The 24,726-nt window shown below is 42.7% G+C and overlaps 1 protein-coding gene across 3 annotated transcripts in view; it reads left to right on the forward strand.

The window, feature by feature from the left end:
- The first annotated feature begins 1,430 nt into the window (after positions 1–1,430).
- The window catches only part of NFATC1 (nuclear factor of activated T cells 1), a 147,559-nt gene continuing 124,263 nt past the window's right edge, over positions 1,431–24,726 (forward strand). For 2 of the 3 annotated variants that reach the window (XM_073331805.1, XM_073331807.1), the window contains exons 1-2: positions 1,431–1,956; positions 14,129–15,230. In XM_073331805.1, coding sequence (XP_073187906.1) covers positions 1,815–1,956; positions 14,129–15,230 — 1,244 coding nt within the window. In that variant the 5' untranslated portion in view covers positions 1,431–1,814. Of the gene's footprint in view, positions 1,957–7,854; positions 8,218–14,128; positions 15,231–24,726 lie in introns of those variants that run through there. The other variant, XM_073331806.1, reaches the window with a different exon arrangement.

Below are 24,726 nucleotides of genomic sequence, written 5' to 3' on the forward strand. Positions count from 1 at the left end.
AAGTATATCTACATCGTATAACACACACTTCCTATCTGGAAGCCTCTTACGTAACAATAGATAACTGAAACAATTAGATCTTTGCTTTCTCATAATTAGTAATTTGGTTCCATTTCTTGTAGGAATAAGTTACTAACGTTGGCTAGAGTAAGCAAACATTGAGCTCACTTGAATTTCATGTTTATAGAAGACAAAATCCCTTTTAGGTTCTTGAAAAAAAGTTTTTGAAAAGTCTGCCTTGAAAGACATGTCTTCGCCTTTGTATCTGAATGGATAGTTCCTCATTTGGGGGGGAAACGTTTTTCTCAGGGCTCATTGTTTGAGGTGGAACATTTTCAATAATGACTTAGTGCAATAATTTGCCTCAAAGAATCTCCTATGGCCTCCTGTTCCCCAGAAGCAGATAGGATTTCGTTTATATTGGGTTTATTTTAAACCACATCTGGGTGTCATGCAACAGATTTATGATTTTTTTTCATACACCAGATATTTTAACCACCCTAACTCTCCATTTGCTGCTGTCCAACTCCAACAAGAAAGTATGGCCCTTTTTGCCAGCTGTGAGGGCAGAGGGAGAGGGTAGGAGCTGAAAGGGGAAAATGGATTGAATTAAGAGACGATTTAACTAGTATTCCGCCCTCTCCCCCCCCCACCAGAGGCGCGCACTCTTTTAAAAGCTGACGCTCCCAGTTACTGCAAGCGTTGACACTGTCCTGTTTGAACTGAGGACAGGTCCCGTGAGATGCTATTTGCGGGCTGCGGGTGGACCCCTCTGCCGGTCTCTTTAGCCCTGCTCCTAAGCGATGTAACAAGGCTGTGTTGCTCTGATAGTTACAGAATAATAAATAAATAAACTAATAATAAATCTGAGTGGCTGAAATCAACTCCGTCGAGTCTGTAAGTAATTTAGCAGAATGGGATTTTCCTTTCTCTTGCCTGCCAGTGGATGCTCTTTTCCAAATTTCCACAGCGAGGGAAGCCTGCGATTTTTTACATAATGATTTCAGCATACAGGGCTTTCCCCCCCCCTCCCTCCCTCATTTATTTCATGAACTAAATGTGCTGCTTACACATTTGAAACAGACACTCTCAAACTTTTAGAAATCTAATAAGTTTTGGGGCGGGGGGTGCCAGTTTCTCTCTCTCTCTCTCTCTGTGTATGCTCCGATTAAACTAGGTCTTTCTGCAGCAGGAGCTGCATCTTCAGCAGAATCAGAGGCAGGAGAGCGAGGGGGCTCCGCTTGGACTTTTCTCCCTGGCACTGAAGCTTGAAGCCTCCTGCTGGCTCCCCGCTCGTGCAGCTGAGAGGAGCTGGCAGGCCCCGTGACATCACGGGACGCTGGGCGGGGAGAGGGGCTGGGACGGGAAGGCCGGGGGGGCGGTGGCGGGGGGTGGGGGGTGTTTTCCAGCTTTAAAAAGGCAGCCGTCTCCTCGCAGCCCTGCGTCAGAGAGAGACTTACAGATTCTTCATGCTCACTGATCAAAATACACCCCCCTGCATAAGACCCCGGGAGACTGGAGGGAGGGAGAGAGGCGAACTTCCCGGGGGCTGCCTAGCAGGGCTCGCCGCAGCGCGAGTGCCTGGGCTATGCCCACTCGCTCGCCCTCTCCGCTCAGTGACATTGCCCCGGGGACAGCTGCTGCCATCTAACGTTTCCCTTTAGGCTTCCACTGGGGGAGGGGGGGGTGACACACACCGCACCCCGGTTTCCAAGCTAGCCAGAGAGCGCGGGAAGCGGGGCGAAAGAAGCCAGAGGCAGAGAGAGGGATTCCCCCCCTCCCCACCCCAGCGTCACCCCCTCCTTGCCGAGTGGATGCCAAGCCCTGGCCTTCCCACTTCCAAGCACTTTCTAGCCGGACCTCCGGATCCAGCTAGAGGGAGAGAAACTTTGGTGGCTTTGCAGCGCTCTTCCTGCCCCTTCGGCAGCAGCGGCAGCATGAAATCAGCAGAGGAAGGTAAAGACCTGGGGTTGTCAGAAGGGTTTGTGCATGCCCCGTTGTTTGCTCCTGCTTGGGATTTGCATTTTGGGGAGGAGGGTGGAAGAGTGTGGCCGGGACCGTGCCCGGGGCAGCTCGTGTCGCGGAGGAAGAGGACCGGCCGCTGCTGGCGCTGGCTGCAGTGATTGGGAAGCGGTGTCCCCCTGGTGTTTCCCCAAGGCAGCCTTGAGGTTTGAATGCGACTTTTTGCCAATAGGTGTCTCCTTTTCCTCTTGCGCTGCCTGAACTTGGCCTTGCCTTCTGGATCCTTGAGCGGCAGGCAGCACAAGCAGATACAATGGAGTGCTTTTTTGGCGGATCTGTCAGAATCACATGCAGGGTCTGTTTAGATTTAAACCGAACGGAGCCATTTTATTTATTTATTTTGTAGTTTGATTAATGCAGGCTCGGGGGGGAACAGTTCTCTCGTCAGCTCAAGGCATCCCAGGGTACTGTGGAGTTAAAGTATGGCTGAGTGTGTGCGGCGCGTTAATGCTTCACGGAGTTGTAGAGCGCGGAGCGAAGTTAGCTTATTGGATCATTTTTAGCCACTAAATTCTGACCTGCAAATAGCACATTGGAAACGATTGTATTATGATGAAGCGCTATATGGTCTTCTGCTAGACTACACCCTATAACTAAAACCGTGTGTAACCTTTCGACAAATTAGAAACCCTGTATAAACAAAAAGTCTCAGCGTAGTCTGAAACCTAATAACGATGATCCCTCCTCCAGGGTATCAAAACAAATAAACAAAAGCGCCAAAGTTTCTACTACTTTATTCTTTCATGTGCACCAGGGGGAACATTTTCTCACACCTACTGAACCTTAATTCATAACATGCAATTATATTATACATTGTGCTACTTCTGACAACTCATTTCCTTTTTTGAATGCTGTCTAGGTGCCCATAGTCCTAAAGTGTTCTAAATTGGAAAATACGCTAGCCAAGTTAACTGGGAAAGATCTTGGGTGCAGGTCTTTTGAAACATTTTACTGTTAGCCCATATTTAGGATTGCAAATAAGGTAACCTCTGGCCACTAGTTGTTTTTTTTTTTTTTAACCAAAGGCCTGATCCAGTGACTTAAATGGGAGTTCTAGTCCCACGACATTTTCTCCCCTAAGGCATCGGGAACCCGTGGCACTCTCTACAATAATAAAACTATTGTTTTACAAAATAGTATTACAATCAAAGCCTTTTGGTGGAATCACCATTCTTTTTGTTATGAATGACAGACTGTAGCACAGATAAGTCACTTTCATCTCTTGGCTGGTGTCATGTAGTTTTCAGCTTTCTGTTTTGGAATCAGTATATTCTTCAGTTTAGACTCAAGCCTTCAATCTTCAAAATGTGGGAGGGCGTTTGATATACCGCTCTTCAGTATAATTAAAGTCAAACATCTTAAAAGGACAAGGCGATTAAAAAGTTGATAGTGAAAATGAAAGGAGTACTTTTAAGCATAAGCTTTCGTGTTGCATCCGATGAAGTGAGCTGTAGCTCACGAAAGCTCATGCTCAAATAAATTGGTTAGTCTTTAAGGTGCCACAAGTACTCCTTTTCTTTTTGCGAATACAGACTAACACGGCTGCTACTCTGAAACCTGTCATAGTGAAAATAGTCAATAGTGTTTATTCCAGCAGCTCTGAAGTATGCTGCTTATTTTCTGAGTTTGCACAGGCATGCTAGACTCCTTTTCAGTGTCTATCTTTTCTGCACAGCTGGTTTCACTAGATTTCAGTTGAAAGAATCCTTCCCGTACAATAACTACAAATGCTGCTGAATTATTGGGCTCTGATATTGAAATCATTCAAACTCCTCTTTAGATGAGTTACGTATTGCAATATTAGTAAGTTACTGTCCATGTTTGTAGAGATTTCGTGACTTTTGCCTTCTTGAACTTTCAAATGCTGCATGCAGAGGACTTCCAAAATGTTTAACTTCAAAGACAGTTAATGTTCCAACTTCAAAAAATAATCCAGAAGACAAACAAGCAAAAACATAAATGGGGGGAGGCTAAAAAAGAGAGATTCCTCTTTATTTCTATGATTTCCTGCATAATTAAATAACTTTTTTGATTCCTGTGCTAAAATGTCACAAGCTATCTGCAATAATTCACTTTACTGTTGATATATTTTTCAAGGTGCTAAGAAATTAGGCCAACAGAAAGAATGATCTAATGCAGTAAATACATAGGGGGACTCTACAAGTAAAGATTGACTCTCTGCAAATTAAGGTTTACCACTGCCAAGTGGCAACAATCAGATATATTATTTTAATTTTTAACTGTGAAGAAACTATCGCATCACTCTTCGTGGGGAGGAAAGTTACTGTATAAAGCCTTATGGATCAGTACAATGATGCTTTGGAATCTACCAAAGTATGGAGTGCTGTGCGTTAAAACGAATCAAACATTACTGTTATTTAAAGCTGAAACTGTCTTTCAGACTGTGGTGAACACAACTGGGGCGAGAGCCTCAGCTAGTATTAATTGTTATCGCTCCATTGAAGCCAATGGAGTTACGACAATTTGCACCAGCTGAGGATCTGCTTCAAAGACTTGGGGGGGGAGGGGAGGGGGGAAGGAGTGTCGATGTAACCTTGCAACCATTCAGAGAGTTTTTCTTTATAGAAATAGAACAGGTTTTCCCTTAAGTAGTGAGGGTCTCCCTAGGTTAATGGCATTGTTTTAATCCAGGTTGTTAACAGACAGGACACATTCACTCAGTCTTAACGCATTCCATCACTTCAGTTCTGTATTCCTATACAGTTCTTCAGAGGCGATGTGCCAATCTCAACATTTCACCGGCGACACTAATATTCGTTGGACTGGCAAATCAAACTGTCTGTGAATCGTTCCGAACCATCGATCAATATCGAAGGTACCAGGGTGTAGAAACAAAAATGAAAACGATTCAATAATAAATGTAGCAGATATTTTGTAATGAGTCTCCCTTCCTCCTCCCCGTCCTCGTGTATCATTGGCAGGGACTCAGATGGAGAGCAAATATGTCCTGCTAATCACAAATAGTTTGTTATTACTATTTCAGATGTTAAGGGAAGGCGAGCCGGTCTGAAGTGATGGAAAACTAATCATTTGTAGGAATGGATGTTGACTTTATAGATTTGTCTTCCCTTGGATCAGTGGTAATAACCCTAATGAGTGACTATGAACACTTTTGGGGGTTTGTTAGTTTTTTTGGGTCAGGAAGCGCACTTCTGGTTTACCTGCGCTTTTAGCTATAATTCAGAACCCAAAGGCTACAAAATGCAAACATGTGCTTGAGAAATATTTCTAAACCAGGGCAAACTAAAGCGAAGTGTAGCTGGGTAAAAAGAAAATGAAACTCGCACTATGTAGGCTCAAGGAGAAGTTCTGCATAGGTTACCGCTTTCAGCGAAACGTAGCAACGCCTAGAAAACCCACGGCCACAAAGCTCAGCCTTTTCAACCCGAGCTGCCTAAAGTTAGGCACCAAATCCATATTTAGGTAAGCAATACGTGGCCTGATTTTCAGTCGTGCTGAGCAGTCCCACTGAAGTCAACAGCAGCCGTGGCTCTTTGGCCTCCTTGAAAATCAGACCACGGTCTGAGATGCCGGAATATGATGCTGGCTGTGGAGGACAAAGAAAGAGAGTACATTTATGACCAGTGGAGAAGGCATTCTGTTCTCCCACCATTTTCTTCTGCCCCCTGAAAGCCTTTAAACCAGCCACCTTAGTGATCCTGCTGTTCCAGAGGGTTGTTTTAAGTTGATGCCAATGCCTTGTACGTTCTCTGGTGATTCAGCCTTGCAGCTTAGAACAAACAGTTGGGAGCAAAGAAATAATGGAAACCCTGCAAAGGCAAAGGAGCTTGGTACACAAGCATTACGCAATGTATTAGCCGTCTGTCCTGCCAATCGACTGCCCCGCTGTGCGATTCACGGCCACAACAGCCCACTTCGCTCCAAAACCAGTCCCCACTCAGCCTATCCCAATTCTGGAGCTGTAGTTGAAGACGGGGGAAATTTCAGTTGTTAGCAACACTATCTGTAACCATCATACAATAAGTCAGAGACCACCATAAGTTCAACGTCAGTTTAGTAAATTGCCTGAGGGCAGATGCTGGCCAGCACTGTGTAGCTCATAAGAGACCATTTGTAAGTCCAGCACAACGTTTTGTGACGGAAAGAAAAAAACAGAATGAATTCTGATGCAATAATCATAATAATTAATTGTATTTGCTTGGCACTTTGTAATGGAGTTTTCAGCCATTAGCCTGGAAAATGGTATTCCCTGAGTTTATAAGGGAATGCCGTTTCCATAACTGCTTTAAAAAATATTCCTTTGAAATCTAGCCTTAAAAATTCTGGGAGCTCAACAGTTTCATCTCAGTCCTGGCTCCTGAGGTGGTGAGGTCATTTGCATGTTGTAGCCTTTAAAACTGGCTCGAAGAATGGGAAATAAATATAGTCCCAAATAGAGAAGACAACATTCTTGTAAAGTGTAACTTTTAAAACAAAACAGGGCAAAATACAGAAGACACCATTCAAAGAGCACTGCAACTTTCTTGTCAGCTTTAAAGGGAGGGAAATAATGACTTTTATGTGAACCGCTAATTCTGGGGGTGGGGTGGGATGGAGTGGGGGGAAGCACTGTGCTTCGCTTTTAGGTTTTCATTAAACAATTTGCCAATTCCCCTCAGTATGAAGTTGAAGACTTGACCCAGGAAATTTCCCCTTTCCTCCACCGTACGTGTACAATACAATTGATAATATTAAACGTCCCGTTGTAATGTGTTTTTATGGCAGCTGGCACTAGTGGGTGCTGCAACTAAATGCAAAATATTACGGCTAGCCAAAAACAAAACAAAACAAAACAAAAACCACCAAAAAAACCCACAAAACAAAACAAAAAACCCACCAAAAAACAAAACAAAACAACCCAACAAAAACAAAAACACCACCTCGAGCCACTTCGGTGACCAGAAAACAATAGCATGTAGCATAGCTTTGCACAGACGGGCAAGCTGAACTCCTCCTCATCATGAGGGCCCATTATTAAGGTTTGTCAGTTGGCCCAGAAGAGAGAACTCAGCCCCCTCCTCCCCCGCCCTCTCCGTTTTGTAATCAGTGCGGTCCGGGGAACTTGAAACCGGTGGCAATTAAAATGTGTCTGCCAATGTGGTGGAGAGGCAGAGAAACCCCTTCATTTCCCAGGTTCCCTGGTGGCTACTCCACGGCGGTTCCCCCATCCCGCAGTATAGCTACCCTCCAGCTTGCAGCGGTGGCTTGTGAGCCTCTGCAGCCTTTTCGCTTTGTTCGTGCTTTATTGAGGCCCAGATTATTTATTTTTTTAAGGAAGTTCAGGAACGTTGCAAAAATGGGGGGGGGGAGAGAATGAGAGAGAGAGAGAGAGAGAGTGAGTGCATCCTGACTGCATTAGTAACCACAAGCGGCGGAGCAAAGCACTGGGTGCTGTCAGAAGCGCGCAGACACGTGTCCGTAGGAGCGGGAGGGGAGGGAGCGGGGGTTTCAGTTTTACTGCTCCCGTTAGCAAAAAAAAAAAAAAAAAAAAAAAAAGGAGGGGGGGGACAGAAAAGAGACATCTGCACGGGCAGCGGAACTGCCCCCGGGCGATCGGGCGTTTAGCGAGGGCCACCGCTCAGCTTGACCCTCCTGTCTAAGCAGCCCACCTGTCTAAGCCGCCTCTCGGGGTGGGGCCGGGGGGACACACACAGAGCCCTCTCCTCCTTCACTCGCGCCGAGGGGTTATTTTAAAACAAGGAACTAGAGAGAGGCAGGCAGAGCAACCCGATTGTTTATATACACCCGGAAACATCAACAACGAGAGAGGGAGGATCAGCGACAGGCCGTGGGGAGGGTCACATTACAGCCCAGAAGCCGCCCGCAGCAGCCGGCTGCCTGTACCTGCGGCGAGCCGCTCCGGCCGATTGAATTACACAGAAGTTACAGGGGAGACCAGAGCCTGCTTCTCCCACTGCTCACAGCCCCGGCGGCAGCTCTCCCGCAGCCGGGAGGGAGCAGGAGCCGCGGCCCATCGGCTCCCGCCCAGCCCCCGGTGCCCCAGCCCGAGACACAACGGGCAGAGCCTGAGAAAAGCTGCTCCTTGTCTCCCAGCTGGTGGGGTCGGCGCCGCGGCCGTCTCCTGAGACATGACTGGCCTGGAGGAAGAACAGGAGTTTGATTTTGATTTCCTTTTCGAGTTTAACCAGGGCGATGATTGCACCGGTGGCAAAGGTGGGTACAGAGCAGGCAGCAGCCGCAGCCCTTGGCCGGGCTCAGGGCTCCCCGAGCGGCAGAGCTCCCGGCGGCGTGCTGCACGCTGCAGGTGGCGTGGCGCTGAGATGCCATGTGGGGGCACGTAGGAGTGATCACAACGCGGGGCTGCCCGCTGGGAAGGAAAAGGAGAAGTAGTGGCGCGCTTGGGGAGCCGGGCGGAAGCGGAAGGGGCTTTGTAGGGTTCTCGCTCTTTGGCCCAAGAACAGGGACTGCTCCTGACAGCAGGAGGTGGAGGCACCCCAGTGTTGCTTTTGCCAGATCCTGTTGCCCCCTGGATCCTCAGCGGTGATGGGAGGAGGAGGGGGGTAGATACAGGCTATAATGTTTGCAGGGAAGGGACCCCTTTTGCATTTCTTGGTTTGGGAGCTGGGGTGGGGATGGGGAAAACATTCGACTTTTGAGGGGTACTCAGCCCAGAAAGAAAAATGTTATTTATTGAGTGTGCAATCTACTGGACAATCCTCTGTACAAACCCAGAAGATGGTTGTCTATAGGAGTTTACCATCCAAATGGTGCTCCCTGGGGGGAGGGATAGCTCAGTGGTTTGAGCATTGGCCTGCTAAACCCAGGGTTGTGAGTTCAATCCTTGAGGGGGCCATTTAGGGAGCTGGTGCAAAAATTGGGGATTGGTCCTGCTTTGAGCAGGGGGTTGGACTAGATGACCTCCTGAGGTCCCTTCCAACCCTGATATTCTATGATTCTAGGAAATGAGAGAGAAGCCTGTAATACTAAGATCCACATCTGAATTTTAAATATCATAGAGTTTGGGGATGTTTGCATCTGGGGTTTTGGTTCCGACCTGTTAAAAAGAAGAGCCAATGGTAAAATCCAGAGCTGAGTTTGGATTTCAAATCTTTTCCTCCAACTCAGGGGCCAGGTGTGTTTGATCTTTAGTTGGTGTTGAGTTAGAAGGTACACTTCCGTCACCATGAGACACAATGTGAGAGTCCAATGGCATTTTTTTCATCCTTGGGGTGAAACCTATTGTTTGGCACTGAAATTGGCATGTGGAGAGAAGAGTGTTGTTACTGCATCCCAAGGAGATGTCACTTGCCACTTTTTCAGTGCTGGAGTTGCTCCCAGTCACGCACAACTGGACCCTATAGTGGAATCTTGGAGACACCCGTCCTCCACCTCCCTGAGCATCACTAGAGCTACATTCCAAAGTTTTGACGTTCAGTCAAAGCAACACTCCAAGTATAGTGTTGCAGCTCTTCAATGTGCAGGTTTAATGTGCTGTGTTTGTATTAGCTACATAGTGACCATCTATTGCCCTCTTCTCTGGCATGTGCACGGTGTCTAAATGCATTAATTAATAACGTCACAATGTCTTGCAAATGTGGATGCCGGAAGTTAGGCACCTCAGGCTGAGATTTTCAAAGGGACCCCAGGGAGTCAGGTGCCCAAATCCCATTGAATTCCCTTAAGCACCTTGAAAATATGGACTTAAGCCACTCAATAGAAATAGTGTGATCATCAAAAATCATCTTTCTTAGATGCCTGGCCAGTGTCTCTTGCTCTCATGCTCAGGGTCTAACTGATCACCAAATTTGCAGTTGGGAAGGAATTTTCTCCCAGATCAGAAAGGCATGGACCGGGACGGGGCGGGGGCAAGCTCCTTTCTCTTTGTGGATTAAATTCAGACAGTATGCTAGCGACTGTAGAAACATAGAGGGCTGCTGTCTATAGGAGCTTACCATCAAAATGAGAGAGGGAATGGACCATTTGCTAGGGCTTGTCAGGGCATATCCAACCTGATCAATTCCCTGCCAGTGCAGAAGACTCGGGCATTGATGACTCTCCTGTTTTGTGCCTGCGGACTCCTGAGGACTAAAATGCTTTAGTCTAACTAAAGTCACTGGGCTTAATATAGGAGTACTAGAGGGAAATTTGATGGCCTGTGCTATGCAAAATGAGCAAATGGTCCCTTCTGGCCTTAAACTCTGTCAAGTCTGTTAAAAGGTGTTTGAACAACCTTAACTCCCGCTTGAAGTCCACGTGATGTGCCAGTGTTTGTCACCCTTAAAACAAAAACAAAACAAACAAAAAACAACAAAAACCCCTCTGTGTGCTCAACACTTTTCCAAAGGCAAACAGCACTTTACAAGATCAGGCCCTAAGGCTGTAGAAGGACTGAAACTTTCATGTTATAATTTAATTGGGGGAGGAGAGAAGGATAGTTCCAAGTCACCATAAAGTGAAAAGTAGTGTGTTTAGGAGCTGTCACAAAACAAGAGGTCCAGTTCCAATCTTTGTTATACTAGTGTGTGCTAACACAATGCGAGGCCCAATATTGTGCAGTGCCACAATTTCCATGTAAGTCAGTGGGAGTTGAGCGTTCTCTACATGTCATCGCATTGGGTGCAGACTGCTGAGCTTATTTCCAAAATGGCACCATCAAAGCTGTCGCTATCCATCATGTGAATTCACTCCACATGTCAAAAGTCCAGATGAATTTTCTGTTGGAAGTGCACTACACATGCTCAATAGCCACTCAGAAACATAATGCCTTGATTTTCTTTGTTGTTTCAAATTTTTCTTTTCAAAATACCTAAGTTGTTTGTGACTATTAGAGCTTTCTGCACCAAGCTTCACCTCCCAGGGAATTCTGATGGCCAGATTTCTATAAATCAGGTTTATTATGGAATCCAAGACAAGTCATTAATTATATTGGCATGAAGTTCCCTATGGTGATCATAATAATTAATATGTCTTATTAAGATGCCACCATTTTGCTACTTTACCTTAACAAAATGGTGACAATTAAATCCTTAAAAAATTCTGCTTGGGTTCTACATGATGGACATGTGACAATTAACTTGTGGTGCTTAAAAGGTATGTTTCTCAAAAGTCTCCTTGCCGATGCATTTCACCAAGACTTACTAGCTAGGTGGTGGTATTATTATATATGCCCTTTTGTTGCATTATGGGAGGAGTCTTTCAACTAATTGATGAGTATGTTTTCTGACCACAGAAGAAAATTATTCTATGGATATCATTTATTTATTAATAATATAATATAGTACTGCCTAGGGGCCACAATTGAGATCAAGGCCTCATTTTGCTAGGTGCTGTACAAATGCAGAGTCAGAGATGGTCCCTTCCCAAAGAACTTACACTCTAAATAGATAAGACAGATAAAGATGGGAGGGGAAACAGAGGCACAGAATGGCAAAGTTGATTTGCCCAAGGTTGCACAGCAGGTCAGTGGCAGAACTGGGACTAGAACATAGGTGTCCTGAGTCTCAGTTCATTGCCTGCCAGCACTGGACCATGCTGCCTTTCATTAGATCCAAATCTATTTACAAATCACTCCCTATCATTCAGATTATAGGTTGGTGTAGTATGAAATATCCTATTCTTAGGCATGAAATAAGGATTATTTTAAATAATGCAGGTTAACTAGATTTATTAATAATACTGAGGAAATATTTGAGCCTTATCAGTTGCATGCTGCTAGGAAGAAAGAAGAGGACGACAAAATTAAATACCCATGTGAATGGTGACACTGGCCAGTTTTTTGTGGGTTCTTTTTAATAGTATTTTTCTTAAGATATCTCCTCCCTTCACAGTGTTTGGTTAAAGTGTCAAACTAGAATATATTCTGAATTGTCCTGTTTCATCTGTAACATGTTCTAGTGTAATGTAATGAACCTCTCTTGGTAAATAGCCAGTTTCCTAAGGCTAAGTAGAAAGTGATTCAAATAGGTGTTGAACACATTAATGGTGCCTGACAGGATATAAATCAGTATAAACATCTCAGAGTTACTATCAAATAACTAAAATGTATGTATTTTATATAAATATAGTCTTTCTTTGAATCATTGACATTAAGAAATCTGAACACTGTGTAGCTGGATAATGGCATCAAATTGAGTAGGGTTGATAAAGAGAAGGAATGGAGTAAGCTCCTGCACTGGTGCAACAAGCTCAGAAGCTCATTTGCATATTCAGTGCTGTTGAGGATTGGGTCATGTTGGGAATAACAGCTGTGGAAATTAACAAAGCTTTTCTGGATCTCAGCATGCAAGGTAAGGCATGATCACTGCCTGGGGTGTTTGCCTCTGGAGAGGGAAGGAAACAAATACTGTGTGTGAAAGGGCTCCTATTGTAGGGAAGCCTTACTACTTTATTACTATCATTCAGGAATGAAGAAGGTATCTCTTCCGTAATAAAATCCTTAAAAGGTTGGTGAACATTAGAGCGAGTTATAGTTTTAATTCAGGGAATTAAACTGAAAGCAAAGGATCATCTGAACTCAAAATGCAGGGGCTATTTTAGGAAGGCTTTTCCCAGTATGGGGCCAGATAGTGGCTTTTCTTTTCCCAGTATGGGGAAGCTTTTCTTTTCCCAGTATGGGGCCAGATAGTGTGTAAGGGTACTGGCCTGCAGGAGGGGTGATCCAGAGCTGCCTCAACTCCAAAAGGAGCTCGGAAAGACACTGGCGAGTTGTGCCCATGGCATCGCCTCTTAATAGGGTGGAGAATGCATTGCCTTTGGTGGCCAGCTAGCTCTGCTGTCTTGTGTGAAGGGGAAGGCTAAGGCTGGAGCCCCACAAGGGCACTAGCATGGAGCAGTATGGCAGGTATCTCTAGTTCCTCCACAGAGATATTGTGGGTGAGAGGGAGGCTGTGTGCAACCTTACCTCATTTCTTCCCTCCAAGTCCCAATCCAAAGTGCACCATGTGAGAGCAAGTACAGTGTAGCCCTTTATAGTCCAATAGACAGAGGTCCGTGATTTTTAAAGGCATTTAGAATTATGTGCCTTAGGCCCCAATTTTGAAAGGTATTTAGGCATTGCGGCGCTCAGCATTACAACATCTAACTGATTTAGGAGTCTAAATGTCATTTGCAAAAGGGATTTAAGCATTTGGGATAGCCTAATCAATGGGGTCTTGGGTAGTAAATCTCTAAATTCCTCTTGTAAATTACATTTAGCTCCTAAATCAGTTAGGTGTTGTAACACTGAGCGCTGCAATGCCTAAATACCTTTAAAAATTGAGACCTAAGGCACATGAAGTTCATGTGACTCACTAATGGTCATTCAGTAAGCCAAATGGAGCTGATTCAAATTGAATTGTTTGGTGATCTCTGACTCTCCTAGATTTCTGCACCAACTGGTTAACTGTGCCAGCATTTAATAATGTGCGTTGTAATGAATGTTATAAAATTGATAAAATACAGGTAAAGAGAGAGAACGCAGTCAGTGCTTAAACAATAAGAGGATTATTGGATATTATTTATTAATGGAATTCCAGTGTATTTCATCACCATGTGAATCCTTTACCTGGTCTCTGCTGGCTTGTCCCAGAAACCAGAGTAGGCCAATAGACTTGTTCTGTTCCAAAATCCAGTTGTTAACTGGAACGAGTTGGAAACGTACCATAGTGGAACTTCCAGTTGTATGTGATTTCAGTGCAATGTATTTGATCATGTTGTTCATATTATATTCTCTCCACCCTGGTTTTTTTAAACTATTATTTTTCTCTTTGGGGACCATGGCTCACTTACATGAAGTGCAAGTTTCTGTCTGCAGTACCACTGCAGTCTTTCAGCTCTGTAGTTTGAAGGCAGAATTCGGCTTTTAAGGTTTGTATCTAAGACTATTCAGAAGAGTGCCTTGGAGATACAGAAACTCAGTTTCCTCAGAGATGATTTGCCTTGTTGTGCCACCAAAATACCAACATTTTCAAAAGTACCAACCTCCAGCATTTGAACTACTTTGCATGTCTGTGTTATAGATTGCTCAGGAATGCCAGTGTTTTCATGTGATAATCGCATCATGCTCCACTAAGACTCAGTAGGCTAGTAGGTTAGTATATATGTGCAACACACCTCATGTCATTCATTTTTATTTTATTTTTTTCAGAACACTATAATTATGCATCTTCAAATATAAATGCCGGTTTGCCTCTAAATGTGGCACATTCCTCATTGTCAGCTCCATGTCATGGCCTTCAGACATCCAATCCTGTCATTTCAATTGTCCCATCAACAAATCATCCTTCTGGATATGGAGGACACATTGATAGTGGGGCCTCTGGATATTATCTGTCTCCAAATGTCAGACCTAATGGAGCTCCAGCATTAGAAAGCCCCAGAATTGAGATAACTTCTTATCCGGGAATGCATCATAATAACAACCAGTTTTTCCATGATGCTGAGGTTGAGGAAGCCATCCCAAATGCCAAGCGATCACCTTCGACTGCCACTTTGAATTTACCAAACATTGAGGCTTACAGAGACCCCTCTTGCTTGAGTCCAGCAAGTAGCTTGTCTTCCAGAAGTTGCAATTCTGAAGCTTCTTCCTATGAATCCAATTATTCTTATCCTTATACTTCGCCCCAGACATCTCCATGGCAGTCCCCATGTGTGTCTCCTAAGACCACTGACACTGAGGAAGGATATCAACGCAGTATGGTAGCCTGTACTTTACTTAATTCACCAAGACATTCTCCATCTACATCTCCCAGAACAAGCATTACAGAGGAAAACTGGCTAAGTGCTCGCAACTCAAGACCATCTTCTCCCTGTAACAAAAGAAAATACAGCCTGAATGGTAGGCAGACCTCTTACTCACCACACCACTCTCCGACACCTTCTCCTCAGAGTTCTCCTCGGGTTAGTGTAACTGATGATACATGGCTTGGGAACACTAACCAGTATACCAGTTCTGCTATAGTTGCAGCTATCAATGCCCTTACCACTGACAGCACAATAGATATGAATGATGGGATTCCTATTAAATCTAGGAAGACTGCAATAGATCATACCCCATCCATGATTCTCAAGACTGAACCAAGTGGTGAGGATCACGGGACCATATCACCAACTGCTGATTTATCACCAGAAGAGTTTTCCGGGTTTCAGCACATCAGGAAAGGAAACTTCTGTGATCAGTACCTTTCTGTGCCACAGCATCCATACCAATGGGCCAAACCAAAGTCTCTGTGTCCTACATCATACATGAGGTAAGGTTTCCTGAATCTATGAAGAAATTCTAATAACATTTTTATATGTACTTTTTCTCCTTTTCCTGTTCAGCTGTCCTTTTCCAAACACAGTTCCTCCCACACTTCCACTTGTAAATGGTTAAGTGCTCTATTTTGCCATTTCATAATACTACATCTTTGGTGTATGAAAACACTGAGTGGTAAAAAATGCAGTTCTAAGAGTCACCCATCTTGGGGTCAAATTGGCAAGACAATATTCTTTTCCAGGAGACTTGAACCCCATTCCTGGCAGTCTAGAGAGAAGGAATACAGGTACATTCAGAACCATGGCTCTGTCAGTCAGTAGGACAACATGGTGCTGCTACGCCATTGGATTTACTTAATTAGTTCAACATTTCATTTTTTCCCCTCATAAAATAATGGCATGTCCCACAGGTGTGCCTGCTAATGGGGCTCTTCCAGGGCTCTTTCCATGTTGGCTTTTTATTCAGGGCATAAAAACACAACATGACTTGGTTATTTTACGCAGGACAATACCTTTATACACTATGCTCCCTTCATCTGAAAGCTACATATGCCTTCCTTTGCGTGGAAGGACAAAGCTTTTTTCTGACAAGCTTTGTTCTTTCAATTATTTAAAAAAAAATCTCCATTGCAACTAGTAACACACAATCGATCCTGTCCCATTTATTTATCACACAGTAACACTGTATTGTCAGCAAAGAAAAGCCAAATAATATTCAGAATTTTAAAGAGCAATAACCATGTCCTGTCCTCATGTACTGTGTTTCATTCTTAAGTCTTCCTAGAAAAAGAATGAACACAGAGGGTGATGCTCCTTGGGATAATGCTGTAGGAGATAAGTTTGGTTTTCAAACAGTTCAAATGCTAGTCTAAGACCTCTAATTCTGATCATAAAAGTCAGTGAAGTTGCAGGCACAACAAGCTAAACTGTGTTTTTAAAAGCGAAGAGAAAAGGTGGATAGGTAGGGAAAACCCCTATCCCCACCACCCTCTTCTCTCCACACTTCACAGTTTGTTTAATGCAGCATCTTCCTATCAGTGGCTATCTTCAAAAGCCAACTAAGCCAATTGTGGCACCTTATATCACAACAAACAGTACTGTGCCTCTTCAGCCTCAAACCCAGTCCTCCTCCTTCTCCTTTCTAGGTAGAGTGATCTCAAGCATCTGTCTGAGTTCTCTTTAGCAGTTCGATCCTGTACAGTGCCGATCAATTGCTGGGAGAGGCTAAGCACTCTCCGTTCCAATGAAGTTGCTGGGTAGTGAATGCTCAGTACCTTCCAGGATTGGGCCCTTGGTTTGTATAGCACCAGAGAAATCCCTTAGGGCCTTCTTACATATTTAAAAAGGCTTTTGTGTTCTCCCTCCAAAGATATAAACTAGTCTAAATTCATTGAAAGAGGCAGGCTTCTTTTTGTTCAAAATTTCAAGGGAAATAATATGACAATTTGACAAAAAAAATCTTTCAGTTACAAAGAGCCTCTCTTCACGTTTTATTATATACAACCAGAATCCATACAACATTCCTATGTGCTAATACAAACAAAAAAGGTGAAATGTACAAAACTGAGCGTCCATATGCTGTGTATTTAACATTTTTTCCACTGTTTTGGTCTTGTGTAAAATATGTTTCCTGGTTTGCAATATGTTTCCATGTGATCTCATTAACTTGTGCTCCAGGGCAGCTGGATGCTACTGTAGAAATGAGATTTTAAGTTATTTCACCAATCAAATACACTGACCAAGCTTCCTTCCACAAAAAATACCTCTCGTTTTATGTAGATGAAAGAGTGCTGGGCAATTGAACACAGACGTCAACAGGATCACAGACTACGCAATAGAAATTGTTATTTTAAATCTTTCCAAAAAGACTGGATAAGAATTTGTCACAACAGGTCTGGATTTTTTTCCTGTTATTTTACACATCTGTTCTATTTCAAATGCTGGGATTGTAGGGTTAGGTTCCAACAAACAACACACATTCCAAAATCCACTCTGTCATAAGGATTTTTAGATAACCATATTTAATAAACCTCCTGGATCTCTTCCTGAATATGTATTATAATTTAAATGAAAAGAAAGAAATCCAGTGATTTTCCAAATCACTCTTTCTTTACTTTTCTTAACCCCTAATGTATTAGTTTTCTTCAACCAGACCATCTGCCAGTACTAAGGGCCACATCCCTCTAGATTCATCTACAGAGGTCCTTAGACAATAAAGGAAACTATTTTTTTGAATTGTTGCTAAAATTGGTGACACTTTTTCACTTATTGTAATTAAAACTAGTCCAGGGTTTGGGGGGCAGGAGGGGAAGGGAGTAGAGAGAGAAAGAAGGAATAGATAAGTGGCTAGAATAATTCCTACCTCAAATGAGGCTTGCCTGATTCTGTAGTCCTTGTGTACCTAACACTTCTATTAATTTCAGTATTGGTTCAAAGCATGCATAAGGATTGCAGGATTGGGCCAATTTAGACTCTGATCCTGATTCTGAGTTTATTGGCAAAACTAACTCCCATTGACTTCAATGGAAGTAGGATTGGTTGGATGCTTAGACCCCAGTCCTACATTGGGATCTGTTAGCATGAACCCTTATGCTCACACAGAGACCTGCTGAAGCCCCTGGAACTCTGCATGTGTGTTGTGGATCCCAATGCAGTGTTGTGGATCCCAATGCAGAATTGTATGTATCTGCATACAGTCCCATTCAAGGCACGTGGCATTAGAAGATGTTGATGAGTTGAGTCTGCCCCATGGCTCTTTCTGCAGGATCAGGACCTTGGCCTTTAATCTTGTATGCTGAGCTGTAGGATATAGAACATGTTTATAAGGGAAACAGATATTTACAAGATACAAGTTCACTGATATAAGCTGAGTGATAGCAATGCGAACAATTTTGCTTGCAGCAAAATAGAATATTTGCTATCTAAAGTTCTCCATTTATGTAGGAAAATATTCTAAAGGTAAATTATTATATGGAGGGTAAAGAAGAAAGGAGGGAAGATAGAATATTATGAAGATCACTTCTTAATTTTTATTCCAGGATCTTTGTTATTAGGATGGCTAGTGCTTATCTCACTTTTATTACATTCATGATTTATCTGTAGACTCCATAAGACAAAGCAAGTGTAAAAATGTGACTCAGGCATCCTCTTGAATTGTACCTGTCTCAACAATCTATAGAACGGATCATCTTCCATTTGTAATTCCTCTTCAAGAATAAATGCAGAATATAATGAAAAGGAAACACCTTATCAGCCATTTATTTTGGAAACAGATATTTTTCTGTATTTATCAAGCAATCTCTATATAAAGTTACATCTCTCTATATGTACCTTACATACTTTCTTAAAATGTTTTTGGGCTAATGTGCATGAAGGATGATAAGTTCAAAATCAAACTAGAAATACTAAATTTTATTTCACTTTTAATCTTAGGCATAGATAAAGACAATATTGTGACCAAACAGTGTTTAGGATTTTTTTTTTACAAAGGTTTAGAAAATAGGCTTTAAAATAATTATTTGCATGTCCAAAAATTCTCTTTATAGTATCAAAAACAACCGGCATCTCACTCCACAAAAATTCCAGATTTCTGAAAACCTTATGTGGGGTGTGTGTTTCTGTATGTTGAACTTATAGATCTGTATGTCTGGACTATATAACATTTGAAATTTCCTAGAGACTTGTCCATTGAAAAGCAACAGCATCCTTTTGTATATCAAGCTTATTTTATTACATGAATCCAGAAAGTGTGATGGCCTGATGGCCCGTAACATTCGTGTTTGCATTAATTATAGAGCAGTATAGTATTGCTAGGTTCATTGGTCATGCATGGTATGTATGAGGTGTACCACATGAAAAGGAGCTTCCAGGAACTGAATGTCAGTTTCAGGTGGGCTTATAAAAGCTCCCTACTATGTTTTCTTGTATGGCTTGTTTTTTCTAAAAGTTGAAAGCTAACTTTTTAGCTGCAGTCTCAGTTTTTCAGCCTTAAAAATATACATACAAGTACTTGTGCCCACAGAAATGCATGTTCATATATTTTTACACATGGAAGCTGTAATTTACAAACACAAATTGGGTGGCTGGGTACCCGTCTACCTGAGTGGCAAACGCACATTTGGTCTTTGTGCATATGTACATTTTGTTATGGAATTGGTGTTAGATTCTTCAACCTCCAGTTTTGCAAACCCCCAAGTGTTCAAAAATCACAAATCAGCGCCCCACCCCGTCCTCACCAAATTTTACAGTGATCTATTTGGGATTCTTTGTCTTTACCTTCCCCTTTTCTCCTTCTTGCAGTCAGGCAGAACTGAAGCTGCTATGCGTAGGGGAGTGCATGGGCTGCTCCATCGGAAAGTATTGCAACTCAAGGGGTCACAGAGTTGGGAAGGCCATGGCTCCATCCCATAAAGATGAGCCAGCAGAGCTGTCCCATGGGGGTTAGTAAGTAACACTCAACAATGCGGTGTAGCAGTGGGCGCACCGTCTGTGTGTGCCTGAAGTATTTCCAGCTATGCATCCTACTCCCTATAGCAAAGCATTTGCAGGACTGGTATCAGTTCTCATATACCCACATGTTATATCTGTTGTTTAGGTAAAGTTGATTGCTACGGTATCCTGTGGGGCTGAGCTTGTTAGATTGTTGTAGTAGGGTGCTGAGGGCTACCCTGGGGCAGTGGCTTAGTTAATCTGAACTCTTCTCTCCCATTGTTTTGGGATGTGTCCAAGCTCCCTTGTGAGATCTTTATTCATGGCCTTTGTTTTGTTTTGTTTGTTTTTTTTATGGCTAGTTTTAGCATAGTATAATATTAAATTCAGAGCAGTGAGGGAAGCCTCCAATTTTTAACTGTGCTGTTTTTATGAAATATTTCTTTGCTGTGTCCATGCTCTTATCTGAAAAATCAATAAGAATAAATTTTTGTCTATGCCAATACGTTTTGAAATATAGATTATAGGATGCTCAAATTCATAAGGATTGCCCCTGAGCATCATCATAATAATTTACATTTCTATACCACCTTTCATCATGAAGAATCCCAAAGTACTTTAGGAACTAGAAACAGGAGTCACTTGCTTCACATACTAAGGAAATGCAGCCACCTCTGTAGCGGAACATAGCATCTGTTTTAACAGCCCTCGGCTGCATTGCTCAACTGTGTAGCACAGGCAGTGAGAAAAATCTATGCAAATAAACCTGCAGGGGGAATATACAGTAAATATATTTCTCATATTGCAAGCACTTCAGGACTGTGACTGTGTCTTCACATGTGCTTTTACAGAGACTTATCCTATGAAATGTCCGTCTTCATTATTATCTCTGAGCTCCATTCTAATATAAATATGATTAATAACAATTATAATAGGTAGGCCAAGTATACTAGTTACCACATTGGAATCTAGTTAGGGCATTGGTACTAACTTCCCTGTTCTTGCAAAAAAGTATCATGAGATCTTTAATAATCACCAGCAGTCAGGACCTTCCTTTTAAACTATAGGTAAGGCTGAACTGCTGTTTTAAGGCTAAATATTGTTGTTCTTAGGGTAAAGATGAGATGTAAATTGGTAATTTAAAAAAAAAAAAAGAATTATTATGAAACTAAAGCTTACCATAGAAACTGGCATTAAGAAAGAAAAAACTTTCTCTTGGCATGATATCAGAGATCTTTCCTAAACATTATTAACTACTCACAACCCAGAATGTGGGAATGCTAAAGTGCCTTTTTATTCATTTTTATAAGCCACATTCCCTTCCCCACTCTCACATCCATCTTTGCCCTAAACATTGGAAAGGTGCAACTGAGAATTAGGCCAGCTGGACAGATTTAGGGCCTGAGCTCTCAAACACTTATGCATTTGAATAAATCTACTCATGCAATTAGTCTTACTGAGTTCAGTTCCAGCCATGTCCCCTATGCCACGGGCTGGGAGCAGGGCCAGTGCAGAGCCTTCACACCAGTTCTTCCGTGGTTAGGAAGACATTTTGCACTGGGGATATTCTCAGGGGTTGTTTCCACCCACTTTAGGGCCTCATTACACTACAAGAGTGATAAGGAAAGGCTTAAGAGGGCCTGATTCTCAGTCACCCTGTCTTTGTACTTAGGCATTGGAACACACATAAGGCTTGATTCTCCAATAAACCATTTTTACACTGTTGTAACACCATTAACTTCAATGGATTACTCTTGATTTACAGTGATATACAGGAAGTGAGATCAGAATTAGGCCTAATGTAAGATCAGTCACCAGATCAGTGCTGAGATCCTTAAATATGACAGGGTCAGTTAAAGGGTAAAATCTGCAAAAGTTTATGAGCATAAGCTCCTTTTTGAAAAGTGATGTAGGCATTTAGAAACCTGCATCCCATTGACTTTCAGTAAGACTTAGGCTTCTAAATGCCTGTCACTTTTGAAAATGCAGCTTAGGCCCAGAAATCACTTAGGAACCTGTGAAAATTTTACTCAAGATCTTTTTTATTTCAACTGACATGATAACATACTGCTTAATATATTCTTTGTCTGCTAATCTAAATTTTTTCTATTAAAGACAGAGGTCAGTCAGACTGGCTAATCTGTGATTGATTTAATCACATGCTTTATCTGGATAGGTGAACTAAATCACTATTCATCAATCTTGTAGTCGGACTTATGTCCCATTGAGTTAAGGTGATCCAGTTTTTTTTAAATTTAACTGACTTGAAAAAAGCAGGCCTGCTTATGGCTTTTAGAAGGATCACAGCTGGATTTATCATGTCACAGGAGAAAACTTTTATTCTTGAAAATGAGAATCTGGTGTGAACAAGTCCATGGAGCTATACCAGTTTACACCAGCTGAGGATCTGTCCTGGTGTTCTTTTCTCCACTACAATGAGGGCTTCACCAGCTTGTATAGTTGAGCTCTCCCAAATTGATAGGGATCTTTTCAGCACTCAGATTAATTTTTTAACACTAAAATATTTGCTCCATGATTTTTTTCCTTTAACCATATTATGCTGCAGGAAATTAAGTGCATGATGAAGATAACCTAAAATAGGAAATAGCTCTGACAGCCACAGCCCATGAAACTGTTAAAATCATCACTCTGCTTCCTTTATCAGGAAAGCTATCATTCATTGTCAATTTATTATCAGTCAGGATTCACAGTGGAATTTTGATGATAGGAAGCTAACAGCAAACCAGATTTTTATGATCAGTGTTACATTGGAATCAGTAACTTTCCTTTTTAGTTTAATGCTATTACAATTTTAGGTGCTAATTTAAAGATTTTAAACAAAGAAAAAAATCAGAGGAGATCAGGTTATTTTCCAGGCAGTTTCATATCTTTTATTATTATTATTATTATTATTATTCTTTTTGCACGTGAGGACTCTAAGATTTGTTCTGGTAGTTGGATTAGTGCTTTTTTTATTTAGTGGTAAAATGTCTTAATCCAATAGAGGCCATGTCCTCAGAAAAAGAGAGAAAAGATCCATCAAATATGAACATACCTAAAACCAGAAACATCTGTTTAAATATGTGTGCTGATCATCAGCAGGAGATATGCAGGTGTTTTGCTCTGGTCTTTGTTATTTATTGTTGCAGTCAAATAGAGTTTCTCCAGAAAGTTTTCCAGGAATCTTTCAGGCAGAAGTATATCCAGAATGCAATATGTACACAATGGTGGTCTTAAACACTTGCCAGCTGCCTTTCAATAACTAAGGGCCAGGTTCTGCTTGTGTGAATGCACAGTGCTGGGGGAGGGCATAAGAGACCCTATCATCCTTCCCCATTTTGTTGCCTGCATAAGAACCAGACAGAATTGCAGTCCCTGTGCTTGGGTGAGCTGCACTGCTCTTAATGCTTCAGGGGTACACAGCACCCCTAAGGGTGGTAAGCAGGCCATGGTCCTGCTGCTCTCTTGCATCATTTGAGGTGCTGGCTAGCCATGCTGGGAGTAGTAAGCCAGCATCCCATAAAGCGGTGTAGTAGCAGCATGTTCCCCTTCCACACTGAGGAGTTCCAGTAGGCACTCTGCAACTCTGCCACGCAGTGCCCTGCCAGGGCAGGGTAGCTCCAACCCAACCCTTACTGTGGGCTGTGCCTGAAGGTACTGTTGCCCCCAAAAGACTTCATCTTGCCCTCGTTGTATTCAGTGGCAAACCTCCCATTGGCTTTGGTGGTGCAGGATCCAACCATAAGCATTGGCAGAGAAATAACTTCAGTAGCTACAGTTTTCAAGATACATCCTATAGTAAGTCTAAAAAAAGTACAAGAGAATCTTTGATACCTAGATAACCATGTTTGTGCAGCACCTAGTACTGTAGAGCCCTGGCCCATGACTGGGGCTTCTAGGTGCTATTGCAATATAAATACTTTAACGAAAAATTTATCTTAAGGAAAACTGGAAAATTAAGGGCAACTATAATACTGTAGGTATGTAGTATGTGTATATATGATATAAATTACTCAAAAAAAGATGTTTAAAGAACATTATTAAGATTGCAAAGTCAAGCATGCAAGTTAGGATATGCCAGATTTAAGGTTTCCTTTGCAAATATTGAAAAAACAGAAATGTCCACAATGTGGCATCATATTGGCATCATCAGGAGGGTTGGACCCTTTAGTTACACTACACTGATCTCTGCCGCTTGGGCTAACAAAGTAATTGATAGTAGTAGATTATCATCCGCTATGTGGACCAGCACTAGTGGGAGATGAGAGACACACTTTGCCAGATAAGTTCACAGATATTTGCTGACAGCAGGGGACTCGTGAGACTCTGGAATCTTGGGTTTCATTTCAGGCTCTGGAGGGGTGTGTGCCCTTGTTGTGTTTAGGTGTGGCTTGATTTGAGTAATTAGACATGGGTGAGGCTTACTTTCTTGGGAGACAGGATTATGGAGGTAAATGGATCAGCACAGACTCTTCTGCCCATTTCTCACAACCTTGTCCTCTTCTGCCTTAAATCTGTCTGAGTCCTGTCTCTCTCCCCCCACGGCCCTTCCCCGGCTCCTTATCCCAATTCCCATTTTCTTTGCCTAATCCCAGTCTCCATTCCTCAGGCTTCTCCTCTAAGTCCCAGTCTCCTTGCCCAGCCAGTCCTAATCTCCCCTCCAGGGATCTCAGTATGACTCAATCAGTATCCTCCCCTGCTCCTTATCCCAGGCTTCTCCCACCCATGCCAGTGCCAGTCTCACCACTCCTTGTCTCTCCACTTTCCCTCCCTCTACTTTGTCTCTTGTCTGCTTTGCATTTGATTCAGGCAGCTTCCTCTTCCCTGTGCTGGAACCCAGGCAGTTGGAGGGTCATTGAGAGGACAGAAGAGACGGGCTCCCTGCTCTCAGTTCCTGTACCCCTCCCCTCTTGGGTCTGTAGCCACCTTTGACTCTGTAGACCAGTGCTGGAGCATGTTTAGCCACTCTGTGGGGATGGTGCATGCACAGTCCAGATGCAGGTAGGAGCTATGAGGGAATGGAGTATGCTCAGTTGCTCTGTGGGGATGGCATATGAATTC

The sequence above is a fragment of the Lepidochelys kempii genome, chromosome 2 (genome assembly GCF_965140265.1).
Source record: "Lepidochelys kempii isolate rLepKem1 chromosome 2, rLepKem1.hap2, whole genome shotgun sequence".
In the NCBI taxonomy this organism is placed as follows: Eukaryota; Metazoa; Chordata; order Testudines; family Cheloniidae; genus Lepidochelys; species Lepidochelys kempii.